At 38.5% G+C, this 16,393-nt stretch overlaps 1 protein-coding gene across 1 annotated transcript; it reads left to right on the top strand.

Annotated features, from left to right (window-relative positions):
• Positions 1 to 47: 47 nt before the first annotated feature.
• Positions 48 to 500, top strand: LOC113766128 (cold and drought-regulated protein CORA-like). Its single transcript, XM_027310351.1, has 2 exons — positions 48 to 138; positions 304 to 500. The coding sequence occupies exons 1-2, from the start codon at positions 48 to 50 to the stop codon at positions 498 to 500; spliced, it is 288 nt and encodes a 95-aa protein (XP_027166152.1).
• Positions 501 to 16,393: the final 15,893 nt, after the last annotated feature.

Genomic DNA, 16,393 nt, shown 5'->3' with positions numbered 1-16,393 from the left:
TGTTCTCAATACCAGTTCATAAACCAAGGTGTGTGAGGAAAACAAAAATGGGTTCCAAGGCAATTCTCTTCCTATGCCTTTTGGTGGTAGTTCTGATGATTGCTTCAGAGGTGACAGCCAGGGATTTGGCCGAAAATTGTAAGTTATTCATTCAAGAACTTATTCTTTCCTTTTTCAACAAGCTTATACCTACAAAATATAGACGTTTTTGCATAACATAATTTACTCTAAGACGGTTTTTTTTCCTGCTAAAATGCATGCACTAACTAATAATTCTGCACACGATCCTGTGACGATTTGCAGCCAATGCTGCAGAGAAGAGTACTAATGGCCTGGAAGAATCCAAATACCCTGGTGGTGGATATGGAGGGTACCCTGGAGGTGGATATGGGGGTTACCCAGATGGTGGTTATGGTGGTGGTGGCCGTGGTGGCAGATGCCGCTATGGTTGCTGTGGCCCGAGGTTATTATGGGTGCAGGTGCTGTACATTTGCTGGTGAGGCTGTGGATGCTAAGCCAGAAACTGAACCGCAAAACTAACATCCAGCTCTTATGCATCCTGATGCTTCAATGCCTTTGGAGCAAATTAAGAGTCTATATGTACAAAAACTATGTACTGTGTTATGAAAATAAGAACTTAATCAGTGGTATCCATTCACCATTAGATGAATTATTGCATATAATGATGTACTTTTTTCTACTTCAATAGGATGAAAGTGAAATCTTATGCGTGCTTCAATTTTGAACAGCTAGCACTTCTACTTGGATTCACTCACATGCATCATTGTGTAAAGTATACCCATAATTGTTCAAGTAGTATTTGCTTAGAAATTCTTTAACACTTTGAGATTTCACCTAGAGATTCCGAAAACCTACATTAAGTCTTGACTCCTTTCAGACAGGAAAAAGAAACGATAAAAGAGGTAAAGGTCGGTTTATGATCGATCATTTACGAGTAGAACTAGAGACAGTTGTGTGCAACAAACTTCAAGCAATGAACAAAGTTATGTCCTCTGAATTTATTTACTATATTGTGTTATTAAAGCTTATGAAATTAGATAGTCATGTGACTGATATTGAAAAACGACAAACTACAATCAATTAAAGGACCCCTTTGTAGTAGGGGCAATCTACGAATGCCACGTGTCAGTTCGGATTGGGTGATCTGTCAGCTCGGACAGATCAGTTCGGGTGTAAGGGGCGCCAGTTCGGCCGTGGCCGCCGCCTCTCAGCGGGATGGGCCTCGTGGGCTGCGACCCCCGAACCTTTCGGAGTTGGCAGGCGAAACCCTAGAAAGACCCCCTCTCTACTAGGACTCATGGTCCTATAAGGAAACTACTATCCACAAGCTTATAAATACAGCACCACAAGGCAGCACAAGGTATGCTATTTACAGTACTCTATACGGTTACTCTACTCACAAGCTCTTACTGACTTGATCGTCGGAGCTACTCCGGGGAACTAGCCCCGCCGTTCACTCTTTCTTGCAGGATAGCTCGCTCGCTTCCTTCCAGTTAGCTCGGTCACCCTCAGCTCGCTCAGCTTGCCACAGCTCAACTCGGATCGCGTTTTTGGCTGTCGCATCACCCTTCATATATGCTGATCCAAAATATGGTTCTTGAAAACCTAACATGCTCATGCACAAGTGTTACACATCCTTGTGCCTCAAATTCTGTGTACTCTACTACTTTTTTGTATAGCTGACATCAATCTTCAATCTCTCGTAGTCAACTAGTCAAACAGATTTTTGACGTTTTCGTGAAACTAGGTAAACAAAACAACATCTACTTGAGCTTTTAGCATGAATTTTTTGTATGGTCAGATTAAATATTGGGTAAATTACACATGACTCCACCTGGGTTTTTCCATATTACCACGACTCTTGTAGGGATTCAATGTATTCACATAACTTTTTTTATATTTTTATGTAAAGTTAAAAATAAACAGAAAGAACAAATGATTATGTCAATTCAACCAGACATACTCCAGAAATGAATGTGATAAAATTATAGTATCAGTTAATCTCCCATAATTTACATAAATATTTACTTTATCTCTCATGTGATATTTGTCTTTATCCATATAATCCCTCTCTGATTTTATGTAAAATGATCGGACCACTATTCGGTTAAGTGCTCAAGTATAAGCAGTATTTCAACTGATGATTTTACAAAGACTGCTTTTCTTTAAGTTTTTACTTTACATGAAACTACAAAAGAGTTATATGGACATTTTTTGAAATGTCAAAAAGATCATGTAGCAATTTGTGAATCCATGAGGGGGTTGTATGTAATTAACCCTTCAATATTTCGTTCTATCATTTCTTTTCAGTTCGTATACTAAATTTGACCGAGAAGGTGGAGGTAGGGTAAGGGCTTTTTTTAATCTATTTTTTAGTCAAACATATAACAAAATTGGATGGACAGAGAGTTTGTAAAAACTATTACCACAAATATCTGGGTTAGATTAGTTAATTGTGTATACCCAAAATAGAAATTTTTTTAAAAAAAAAACACTTTGATAATGGTTAACTAACTTACAGATGAATCAACCAAAATTAGTCTTGAATTTGTTGTATTTTGGACTACAAAAATTACACATGTTTTAGTGCAATGCCACTAAAATGACTTCATATGGCATGAGATTATTTTGCCATTACACCAAAGGTGCTCATAAAAGAGACACATAATAGAAATCTCAAACTACCGAATACTTTCAGTCCATATTACATCCCTTCCCAAGCTCTATGCATTAGTGGCGGTGCTAGAAGCTCACTCTGTTAGCATTCAGGCTCAGCAAGCCACTGCCTGACCAGGATATGACCAGCACCTACAATCCCTACCATAATAGCTTTGGCCGCAGCAACGAATGCGACAATATCCAGCCCCAAGATATCCCCCAAAACCTCCTCCTGGGTAGTCCCCCATATCCACCACCAGGGCAACCTCCGTAGCCTCCTCTAGGGTACCCTCTGTAGCCAGGGTACTTTGCTTCTTTTAGGCCATCCGTGTCAACCGTCATTGCTGCACTGAGGATAATAAATACGTTTATTATTGTAATCTAGAAATGACATTTTCACATTAATTCATTTGGCGTCATACATTTTGAAATTTTCATATTTGGACTAATTTTTATACATGCTTTTAGTTTAACGAATACCAAAACAATAATTTTATACTCAATTGGAAGTCTTTTCCTTCTAAACTATGTGCCAAGAAAATCAAATATTGTCTTTAAAATGGTTAAATGCAACCAACTCGTAGGTAGGCTTATCGTTGCCATAGATGACCACCCACTATGCCCTGAGTCCCGCGTCAGGGAAGCCTTGAACGCTTGCTTGTACACCTTAGTTGACGTCTATTATACTTTAAAGAGCTCAGATTTGTGTCTTAATACACCAATGCTTTACATGTATAACTGAAATATAAGTACATAATTTGAACTATGATATATTTTGTGGTCCTTTAAGAAAAGCAGAAATTAGTAGAGGATAAATGTCTTGCAATTGTCAACAGACGTGGAAGTCTTGGCCAATTCCCTAGCTGCCACCTCTGAGTTAGTCATTAGAATTGTAGCCAAGGAAATGCAAAAGAAAAGAAGTGTCTTGGAACCCATTTTTGCTGAAGGTATTTTAAGTATTGAAACTGATTTTTGTGAATGACGAAAAAGCTGGAGTAGATTGATCTCTATTTTATAAAGGCCAAATTGCCATAAAAAAGGTCCTGGCTAGGGCTATAAACGAATTGAGATGGCCAAATCGAATTCCAGCTCGAGCTCAAACTCAAAAATATTAAGCTCGCGAGTTTGAGTATATATATTTTTATTTTTATTTTACATATATATCTCTAATATTTTATTATTTATTAAGAAAAAATATTTATTTTATTTATTTTTTAAAAAATAAAATAATTATTTTTTATTTTTTCAAGCTCGAGTTTTAAATTAGTAGCTCATCGAATTCAAACTCGATAAAACTAAATTAAGTCTCGATTCGATTAGGTCAAAACTCGACTCGACTTGACTCGTTTGCATCGCGTTGGCCCATGATGTAGTTGGCCGTTGAATAGATGATTGCTGTAATTAATACAAAGCCCTTACTATCATAAATTGCAATCCCTTTGAAGAAATTAAAGGAATAGAGATATACAAAAAGCACTTAATCTGGTCTTCTGTCTTGTATCTCTTTAGAGAAACAATTTGAGCATTATGGAGAGAATAATTCATGTCCTACATTCATGAATATTTCAAGCATTATTGTCGATCAACTTGGAATTTGGAGTGACTTGATTATGTTCATTCCAAGTTGCATAACAAGTCAAACATCTTTACACTAAAGATAATATATAACAAATGAAGAACATGTCAAACTTTGCAATGCACGAATACTTGCCAAGAAAAAATTCTCAACAGCCAATATAATTCTGGAGCAATTGCATTACAGAAACAATAATATCATATATAGAATATATTAGAGACCAATACTTCACAGAATGCAGAGATACCATTCGTATCCCACGCGGACAATGTGGACTTCAAATTTTCTTTTGGGATAGTGAAACTGCGCGCCAAGTTTTGGCTTCTTGCAGGATAATTCTCTAACAAAATATACTTCAGATTTTGTAGTGTAGTAGAAAGTATCTCTTAAGTGTTTTGAGCTCTTGAACTTTAAGTTTTATTGATTTATACAAAATTGGAGCCCTCTAGAATGGTGATTAGGATGGTCTCCCAGAAGTGATGCCCACATGTCTGTGTTTTGAGGGCACTTATGCACCAAGTTCATAACAGATATTCCCATTCCACAATAGCTCAATTTTTAATCTCTCATAGTCAACTAGTCAATTAGATGGTTGACATATTTGAGAGAGTTAGATCTTGAAACTAAGTAAACAAATTCTGTTCTATCAGTAACTTTCACATATTTCTTCCATGGCTAGATTAAATATTTGGTTTTATCATTTCTTTCAGCTTATAAACTATATCTGGCAGACAGGTGCATGAGTAAGGTAAACACATAACCGAACAGGAAATTAAGAAGATTCAGTTCGTCAAATGCGTTATCGCAAATACTTGTATTAGATTGATCGATTAAGCATACCCAAAACAGCAATAAAAAGCAATTTGATAATAGGTAACTCATTTAGATAAACCAACTTCTAATGGAATACTAATATTACTCAGTCTTCTATGGTCGAAAATTACAGAACCATCTTCAAATTGCATGAAAATGTATTGCCATTACATATAAAGCGCTCACAGAAGTCACACATGATTACACATATTACATCACTCATCAAGCTCTTATCTGCACTTCACACTACTAAGTACTGCTATATATCACCAGTGAGCTTGCTTAAGCATTCATGAGCTTGCTAGGAGCTGGCTTTATTAGTTCTAAGGCTCAGCATCCACAGCCTGACCAGGATAGTAGCAGCACTTGCAACCCCACCATAATAGTTTCGGCCGCAACAACCAAAGCGGCAATTTCCACCATAACCACCACGGCCACCCCCAGGATACCCTCCATATCCACCCCCAGAATATCCACCATACCTTCCTCCTGGATAGCTCCCATATCCACCACCTGGGTATCCCCCATAACCTCCTCCAGGATACCCTCCATACCCCCCTCCGGGATAACCATCATATCCTCCTCTGGGGTACCCACCATAGCCACCTAGGTACTTGGCTTCTTTTAGGCCATTTGCTTCATCTGTCTTGGCTGCAATGAGCATAAATAGGGCATGCACGTTAATTAATTCGGTATCAATTTTGAATAGTAAATTTTGAACAGATTTGTGTGCATGCTTTTGGTTAACGCATATCATATCAATTAAGTATCATTATCATTTGAAATTCTGTCTTACAACGAACGTGTCAAAATTAGTGTCATTTTTCTTTTTACAAATTCTCTTAACATGGTTAATCACTACAAACTTATAGAGAGTTTTATTATAGTAAACATAATTCTTGTAATTAATTTTTTATACACTATCAGTATTAAGAATTTTCGTAATAGTACGCTTGGATGTAGGTCATACATATAAAATTAAAGTTTTAAACTTGGCTAAAAGTTACATGTTGTATATCCATACTTATGCAAAAATAAGAATTACGCAACCGGCGTAACTAGAAGGAAAATTAATCGAATTGAGAATAAGAGAAAACATGTATTAACCAGTATTACACCCCAAGTCTTGCTTCAGGAAAGGCTTGACACCTAAATGTGCAGCTTATCGAACGTGTATCTAAAGGTCAGCTATGTTTCTTAGTACTCCCACCCGTCACATGTACAACCGAAATTATATACATAAATTGAAATGTTCAATTCTGTGGTCCAAAGATTTAAATTAACATATGCTACACAAAAACCTAGACAGGTAAGACAAGATGGAATTTCTCTATTATGATACCATGAGCTACGGTATAACCCTATTCTGATAAGTGGATCAAATTGCGAGAAGTTTCAATATTGGGGAATTGGAGAATAAATTCTTACAATTGTCAACTGAATTGGAAGTCTCGGCCAACTCCCCAGCGGCCACCTGCGAGGTAATCATTAGAACTAAAGCCAAGGAAATGCAAAAGAAAAGAAATTTCTTGGAACTCATTTTTGCTCAAATTATTTTATATAATCAAAATTTATTTTAGGAGGATGAGAAAGCTTGTGTAGATTGACCTCTATTTATAGGAAAATGTTTGCCACTTGCCGTCAAATGGGTCATGGCATCGGCCCGGGATGTGGTTGGGCGTTAAAGAGAATATTACTTTGATTAGTACAAATTCCATAATATCATAAATTGCAGACCCTTTTAAGGCAACTAAAGAAATAGACACATATGCCAAAAACATTTACTCTATTCTCTTCTATGTCTTAAGAGATAGAAGTTGACCATTAGGGAGGGGATAACGTTGACGTCCCATATTCAAGAATATGTTGAGATATTATTGTCAATCAATTTGGAATTTGGAGTGACTTTGATTACATTTAGTAGAATGTCAAACATATTATTGAGTAAGAAAAAATTCACATAGAAGAAAAGGTCAAATCTGGTGATTCATGAATGGATCCAAGAAAAGTGGCATTTGCATCACAAAAGCAAGGAGGATTAGGTTAGGTGGTACAGTGATAGGGATTATAATTAGGAGGTACTGAATTCAAAACCTGCTGTTTATTTAAAAAAAAACAATAAGTCCTAAAATATATTAGAAATATCTAGTTTTTACAATGGACAAGTACCATGTAGTATTGCAAGCCATGTACTTTAAACTTCTTGTGGCATAAATTAGTATCGCACTTATGTCTTGTCTTTTTGAACCAATAGATGGTTAAATGCTAATTCTTGGTATGTTATGCTATTTAATTTGTCCCTTGAATTTGAATTACAACCCACGATACTACTTCTATGCATACTCCAATTGCCAATTCGAGAAGAGAAGAATCTCTTAAAAGAGAGTAAAACCTATCAATACACAACCCATGATGTTAATATAAGTAGACACAAATTTATATAATTCTGCTAGCAAACAATCAAACAAGTACATTAGAACACTAAATATGGCAAGGTACATGTGTAGCAGGAAGAAGTAAAATCTTCCAGACTTCTAACGCTCATAGTTTAGCTCGTAAATTGCCTCCAACTATCATAGGTAGAGATGTTAAAATCTCGACAGCATTGACCCAAGTTGCGTATGCATGAAACCCCACCGTCTACGAATCTTGTCCAAAGTAAGTTCGAGAGTTGACTTTTTCTAGTGATGGATAATTTTGAGCTAAAATTCACTGTACATAGCAACCAAGAGAGGCATACTAGAAGTTGCCTACCCAAAGGAAAGATATAGGCAGTGTACCCTACTTCTTTGAAGTGAAAAGATCCATCCATGGAAAGAAATCAAGGATTGACCATGCCTCATGCTTACAAATTTGCAAATAACTTCGTGAAAAATTTAAACTTGTCTGCGACAGAGTCTTGATCAAGGACGGAACGAGAGGATTTTTTCCCTAGATTCTATCAAAATCCTAAAGAGCATTTTGCATATAAGTTTTTTTAAGTTTTTATTTAATTACAATGCAAAGATAATAACTAATGATATTATAATGATTTATCATCAAAGAAACAAAAGATAAAAAGAAAGACAGCCGTGTTAGAACTTTGTTTCTACTCCGTCAATTTACGAAAATTAGGAATATGACGTCGTGCAGTGAATCTATGGAAGTTTTCTTCTGCCAAAAGGACAATGAACCCATATCTATCCAGCTCTACCAATAATTTGGTTCTTTTTGCAATAGTAACCTATGAAATTCGCAACAAGGTTTAAAAGAAGTAAGAATTGTCTAGAACTATATAACTAATTGTCAATTCTCTTTACGCTTGCTAATAGGGTAACTACTAAATGTGAAATCTCTTTGTAGTGATGGCTATACTGCAACAATTCTTGTAACTCCTGCTGCACAACCCATGGACACTTAGCTCTCCCCTATATAATCTGGATAAGAACAACGAGTCAGACTCCAAATGTAAATTGGCCAGTCCTCAAGCTATACCTAACCGCACCCCATGGAGTAGCGCTTTCCGCCCGCTTATAAACTGGTCATCTCCCCAAAATAACAGGAGAATGCTAACAGGACCCTCCCATCACTATCCTTGAACAAACCTCCCCTCTCCACTCCTCCTAGGATTACCCCTTGAACATCCATCACATTCATAGAAATTCTCAACCCGGCTACTGCATCAAAGAAACTAGGCCATGATGGACTAGGTGTACTAATCTCCCAAAACTGAGCGCCAAAACTCTCTTGAAGCTCATTAAAAACTCGATCACAAACTTGTTTCATAGTCAACAACCTCCCTTCAAAAACAAACTTATTTCTCATTTTCCATAAGTTCCAGCAAATCAAGGAGGGCAAAATTCGAAATAAGAACCCAATACAAGGACTTCGACCACATTTCAACCACCAATTAATCACCTTATGCCTTATCGAGAAAGTTTCACCAAACCCGCCAATCAACACTTCAAAGAAACTCCAGAGTTGTCTAGCAACCTCACCAATACAAAAAATATGGTTAATAGCTTCTTGAGAAGGATGCCGATAGCAAAAACAACGAGACGGGCCTAATACACCAAATTTATGCAATACACCCATAACCGGCAGCTTACCATTCATTAATCGCACCATAAAAAAGGAAATTTTCAACGGACAGACCCGATGCCAGAAAAAAGAAAAGAGTCTAGAATTATTACCACCTTGCCGCACTACCTGATAGGCCAACGCTATAGAAAACTCACCCGAGTTACTTGGAAACCAAACAAATATGCCCACCTGATCCGAAGAAGGTGGAGCAGCATCCAAGACCCTCTGCACACAGCGCGTAGGCAAAACATTATATAACTTCTGCAAATCCCAACAACCTTGAACCTCGAAATCCGCAACTGACTGTTCTTGAAAAATTTCTACTTGTCGACATAGCGGCCCTGATCCTAACCAATTATCGTGCCAAAAACTTGAGTTTCCACTATCCAATACCCATCTTATATGCCTCTCCGCCACCACCTGACCGTCCAACATCCTTCTCCAAGTGGCAGATTGCCCTGGACAAACCTCGGAATAACAAGGATGCAAATTTGAGTTATATTTCAAATGGATGAACTCTGCCTATAATGATTGTCGCAGCCTGAACTTCCACCACAACTTCAGAGAAAAAGCATAAAAAACATGCTGCAACGACCGTAAACCCACACCTCCCTCCCCATAAGGCTTACACAGCTGGTCCCATTTGATCTAATGAAAACGTGGCCCAAAATCTGAAGCACCCTGTAAAAAAGCTGCAAAAATATTCTTCAATAGACTAAGTATCCCCTTAAGAGGATTGGAAGCCGCAAGATTATGGATAGGCATAGAAGAAAGCACACTCCATATCAAAACCAATTTGCCGCTGTACGATACTAATTTCTCTTTCCACGATAGCACCCTATTAACAACTGAAGTACATAAAGCTGCAAAATAACTCTTCTTCCATCTTCCAGAGTATAACGGGCACCCAAGATACTTTACTGGGAAGGATTGTGCGTGAAAGCCAGTGATTTGTGCAACAATGTGCCACCGCACACCCAAGAGACCAGCATGATACAAAAAACAACTCTTACTATGATTGACCTTCTGTCCCGAGATTACCGCATAATCCTCTAGCACCTTCATAATCAGCTGTAACGACTTCTTCATTCCACTAGAAAAATAATCACATCATCTGCATAAGCTAAATGGGTTACAACCGGGCACCCTAGTGGAACCTTAAAAGGCACAAAGCCCTGTTGCCCAATCAAGGAATTTAGAAGTCGAGACAAGACTTCAGCACCTATGACAAAGAGAGATTGTGAGAGCGGATCCCCTTGGCGAATGGTAGGTTGCAATTTTATCATTTATTTTATTATTAACTTCCCCTATTACCTGACCCGATGTGGATTAATTATTAGATTCTATTCACTTTTCATAATTTACATTTATTTCAGGGAGTAGATCGAAAATACCACAACTAATGCCAATTTGACAGTCATCGGGAAAGAATTCAAATAGAAGGCATGCGGGGGCATTTTTGGGAACAAAAGAGACACAAGCCCTTTTTGGTCATTCGGCGGAAGTCTTCCTCTAAAAGAAATGGGAGCCGCCGCACATGGGGAGGCTGATTAGAGAGAAATTAGAAATGGCAGGAGGAGAGCACTACTCTAGAGCTTTAGCTTTGACTTTTCCTTCCTTTGCATCTTAGTAGTTTTTGTCTTCTCGGATGTCAGGAGCAATTGAAGCATTGAATCATTTCCCTGTAGTTTTTTCGTTTGATTTTTCCTTGTGACCTGTAGTGGATTCCTCCTGCCACATAATGGCCGCAGCTATCACTTCAGTTTTGTATGGGTTTTTCTCATCAACAATGAGCTAAACCCCTTTGCCTAGTCAAGAAACAACGGATGCTTTGGATCGCCTAAAAATTGTGAGATCGATTTAATTTTATCTTTTTCTTTTATTTATTGGTATTCGCATATTCCTGGATTGTAGTGCTTATGATTATTTAATTAATTGATTGTCTTGGATCCGGATAATTAGTTAATTTGGTAATCTATTATCAATTAGGGCATTAAATCCGTAATTGTTTAATTGCCTTGAAATAGTGACAACTGGCATGATTGGGTTTGTGTCAGGGGAATACGCGGGCTAATCTGAAATAACCCTGGTAGTGCATTATTTGGTTAGAATATGACTCATCTAATACGTAAGGCAATTGGGGAATTAAATTCTATGGGCGTACCTAGGATTATTTCTCAATTAGAGCAGATTAACGGGCATACCTTAATCACCGACATAGTAAGGAGAGGTTGACTGCCATCGCTTGTTTGGTAGTTATAACCTATTTATTGATAAATAATTGGAATTACCTTTGTTTCGATGATCAATTAAGTGCACCATTGCTGAAGTTATTTCTTGGCTAGATCCTTAATTATCACCCATTTGATTTTAGTAATTTGTTATTTAATTTTTAGTAGCTTCTTAGATTTTATTTGAATTTCTTTGATTGTCACCTTCTGCACAAAAACACCCCCTTTGTTATTGTGAATTTGAAAAGAAACAGTTACACCCAGTCCCTGTGGATTCGACCCTGTTTACCACTATCTACAGAAATTAATTTTAGTTGAGCAGGTTTTTATTATTGCACAGGCTGACACCCTGTCAGCGAATACCCCGACTAGATTTAAAAAAACCTTGGGGCGAATCATTAATAATAACTTAGAACCAAACATTCGAAATCAGCCTCCAAACCATATCTATCCAAGCCTCACTAAACTCGAACCTTCTGAGCACTTGCACTAGGAAAAGCCAGGATACCCTATCATCGCTTTGGCCATGTCAAGCTTCAAGACAATATTACCCCCTCTATTAGACTTCCCAATATCTGACACTATCTCCTGAGCTAGCAGAAAATTTTCAAAAATCTATCTACCCTTAACAAATCCACTTTGTTGAGGTGAGTTAATACAAGGCAACACTTTTGCCAATCTAATAGCCAAAACTTTGGACAAAATCTTATTAATAAAATTACACGAACTTATCGGCCGAAATTGACTAAAGTCTTGAGGAGCACTTACCTTCGGACTAAACACAACCAGCGTCGAAGTAATACTCTTAGGCACCTTATATCCACAAAAAAAACTGCCCACCGCTTCATAGACATCTTTGGCCACCACGTCCCGAGCAAAGACAAAGAATCTCCCTGTAAAACCATCCGGTCTAGCGGCACTCTCACCATCCACGACAAACACAACCTCTCAAATCTCCTCCAAGGAAGGAACACGTACCAGTTCCTCATTTTGTTCATGAGATATTATTTTAGGAATTACATCCAATGTATCCCATGACCCAAGCATGGATCAACCGTAAACAAGCTCTCAAAGATATGGACCGCCTCTGTTGCAATCTGATTCTCATCTGTTAACCAAACCCCATTTGCATTTTTAATGCAATGACTAATTGACTTGGCTCTCTTCTCTGCAACTATAGAATGAAAATATTTTGTATTTCTATCCCCATCCTGCAACCATTAAGTCTTGCTTTTTGCTTCTAATATTCCTCCTCTACAAAAAGAGCATTCCTTAGTACCGCTCAAGCCTCTTGTAGTGCTATCAAATTTGGCTCAGAGGGATCATTATCAAAATGAGCTTCTGCCATTGATACCACCGCTTCAGCATTTTGCACCGCGTCAAAAATATTTCCAAACTACTCACGGGACCAACCTTGGATATGTTTTTTAACTTGATGCAATTTGGCAACTAATCGCTGCAACGGAGAGCATGAAAAAGACCCTTCCCAACCACTTCGAATTACCTCCAGTAGCTCTGGTTTAGACATCCAAAGGTTCAGAAACCGGAACGCTCTTGGCTTATTATCAAGCCTAGTCATGGCCGATAACAAAAGGGGAGCATGATCAGAAGGGTTTCTCCCTAAATGTTGCACCCGAAAGTTAAGAGGTAAGGTAGAAGCCATTTGGTTAAAGAGCATTCTATCAAGTCACTTCCAAATTCGGGCTCTCCCTCCTTTATTATTGCACCATGTAAATCTGGATCTTGAAAAACCAGCATCTTGTACACCTGCCATAGCCATAAATGAAATAAAATCCAATCCCTCCTCCGGCCGAAAAGGTAAACCACCTCTTTTTTCCTTCTCACTAACAATAACATTAAAATCCCCTACTAGAAACCACGGAAAAGCCATAGGGTTATCCACTAATAGCGCCGCCCAAAACAAAGCTCTTTCTTGCCCAGTACACTTAGCATGTACAAATGAAAAGACCATCGGCTCAGAAAACAACTAGGACTGTATTTTAATTGACAAATGTTGACTAGATTCCCCAATATGCTCACAGACAAATGACTTTTGAAAAAGCACCCATAGGGAACCCTCACTATTAACAATACAACCATCCATCTTCAACTTTATCCGAAACAACTAGACATCCACCAAAGATAACTTAGGTTCACAAATTGCAACTATTTGAATAGAGAAATCAGCAATAAGTCTTTTTAACCGACGAAGATTTGGGGCACGCGAGATAACCCGAATATTCCAAAATAGAAAATTAATCATTGGACAATGCTGCAAAAGAGTTTGAGGATAATTTTGTCTTAGACCGTAAAGAGCGATCACTAGGAACTTGAGCGCGCGTACCTTTGTGTTTAAGTTTCATGATCACTTTAACCCCCTCTTCTGCCTGAACCTTTTCTTGAACTTGTTGAACTATAGGGTCTAGATTAAAAATATCAATACACAATGAACCAGTCCCCCTTTCCACACCTCCCACTTCACCACGCGGTGACAAGTTCCTAGCTACTTGCTTTGTACTATGAACCTCATCCTCCTCCACCGCTGAACCCAACGCCACCTCTATGAGTGCATCATCCAAACTACCACTCTGCCCCCCACCCTGATCAGTCACGATTGTTGTTGCAATCCTAGAAAAAGGTGGCAAACTGGTTTGATAATCTGTCGAATTCCCCGACATGCCCGTTGTCATATTCAAGGTGCATGGTAAAGCTGATGTGTCATTCCTTGACACTAGCACCTTGTGTGCTACACAATTCAGGTTGTACACCTTCTCTGCAGCCACAACGGGAGAGGCTATGGCCACCTGTAAATACGCACCAGGTGATTGCCCAGCCAAAGCAGCAACCGAATAACCATCTACAATACCCGCTGCTGTAGATTGGAGCAGAACCAGCGATGACAAACCTGGATCACGAACTCCACCAGTAGCCATTGCCGTCGATGGATCAACCTTAGTAGAGGCCTCGAGTAAGGCATCCCCAGCCAATACCTCGAAACTTGGACTCACTTCAACTATCGATTTACTTCCCTCCTTTTCGTCTATGTCGGTTTACTTGGGACAAAAAACCACAGCAGTCCTTCATTGTATCTCCTGTTTGTTTTGGCCTTCATGTAGCAATACTGCTCTCAATTCTGGATACTTAACATGACACCCATCCATATCATGGCCTTGGCGGAAACAGAAGGAGCAATATGAAGGCAAATTGTCAGGCTCTAACACTTGGCAAAATCCCTCCGATTCACCTGTCCCAACACTAATCCATACCCGTTTCGGAAGAGATTTCAACAGGTCAACCTCCGCACAAACACGAGCCATACTTGGTCATGCCAATGAGTTGGTTGCAGCATCCATGAAAAGTGGTTTACCCAAGCAAGACACTATGTGAATTAGGCATTCCTTCTTGAAAAAATGAACTAGCAGTTTCGGTCGTGAAAACCATACAGGAACTATTGAAGGTTCTTTATCGACATGGAATGATGAAGTCCATTTAAACACCCGCATTGGGCATCCAAATACATACCATACGTTCCTACCCCAAATCCAATGAAAATCCTTCTCACTAGCAAGACGAATAAGCACATGTTGATGATCTAAGAGACCCACTGAAATCTCATCTTTCAAATCCAATGCCTTGAAAAACCTGCGAATATCCTCCATGGGAGGACGACCTTTTGAAAACTTGTCAACCAAAGAAAGCTGAAAAGAGGCTACAATTTTTGACACGTCCAGCGGAGAGAAAACCACTGCTGGCTCCCCCCTTCTCGTCGTTTTGTCTGTCTGCAATTCCAGAGTTGGACCATCATTTGAAGAAAAGAGTGAAGAGAATGATTTATGTTGAAATGAAGGATGCGCCGTAGAGATTGGATGCCCTCCAGCCTGCGGTTGAAGAGCAGCCGATGTTGCCATGGCACTCAAGAAGCCCTAGCCGCCCAACACCCCTAGTAAGATGGCGGCTGTCAAACTACCAAAAATAAAATTTATATCAATACCTACTCCCAAAACTAAATGAGTATGGTGGTGAGTAGGGTCGTCTTCTTAGGGAACTGGCAGATTTATTACATAGATAATTTGGGGGGTTTTAGGAAGGGAGATATAAAAGAACAAATTAAAGATGTAGGGTACTGAATCTCCAATTCGCAAACAGTGCAGTAGCTAAAGGATATAATAAACAATTGATTGAAACAACCTAGTTAAGGAAATAATTTCGGCACCGGCTCACGCAATTGATCATAGATACCTGAATTAATTCACACGTTCGCAAGTAAATTGGTTCAAGCAATTCGACAACCGTCAAACTATCAATCTCTCCTTAATTATATGGTAGTCTAGAGACGCTCTTAAACTACTCCATTGTAAAATAGATAACCCCAGAAACGCTCGTAGGATTTAATCTATTCACAGCTTTAGGAATTAGAGAAACCCAATTCTAGTCAACAAACACACATGCGGGTTCATTTAAACTAGATTAACTATTCCTACAACATAGATTAAACTACTTGCGAGGCAATGAAATTGCGCCGTTTGTCACTAATTTTAAGACAATTAAGTGATACACACCATCGTCCTAATTGGCAGTATACTATTCAGACAATTGAACAACTGGCCACATTAATCCAATAAATCCAAACAATAATAGCCTATTAAAACAAAGAATAATTAAATACCCACTAACGCAGAATTTAAAATAACACAGAACAATTAAAAAGATCTCACAATTGTCTGTGCACCGGGCCTTGATTATTCCTCAACTAGATAAAGGAACTTAGCCTCGCCTCATGACGACGATCCAATCCCAAGTTTTAATATAATTTTGCTGATGAAAAAGTACAGATGCTAATCTCTAACTCATGTTAAGAAGGAAAGGAAAAAGATAAAAGATAAACTGCTAGTCTGTTGCTCTCCTCTTTAAAGTTTTTCTGCCACCGCCTCCTTTAGCCAAATACGTGTTTGTATCTATATGGGATATCTTCCCTTCTTTTCCTCCTTGATTTGTTGCCAAAATATTCTCTGAAGATGACTCCTAATCCCAC

Source organism: Coffea eugenioides, chromosome 3 (genome assembly GCF_003713205.1).
Source record: "Coffea eugenioides isolate CCC68of chromosome 3, Ceug_1.0, whole genome shotgun sequence".
In the NCBI taxonomy this organism is placed as follows: domain Eukaryota; kingdom Viridiplantae; phylum Streptophyta; class Magnoliopsida; order Gentianales; family Rubiaceae; genus Coffea; species Coffea eugenioides.
Note: the sequence above shows the minus strand (reverse complement) of the source record. Positions and strands in the feature narration are given on the sequence as shown.

Excerpts from the sequence above, each read along its gene's own strand:
- LOC113766128 (XM_027310351.1), top strand. The coding sequence starts at position 48 with ATGGGTTCCAAGGCAATTCTCTTCCTATGCCTTTTGGTGGTAGTTCTG. Across the intron at positions 139-303 it reads CAGGGATTTGGCCGAAAATT|CCAATGCTGCAGAGAAGAGT; the intron begins GTAAGTTATTCA and ends GACGATTTGCAG.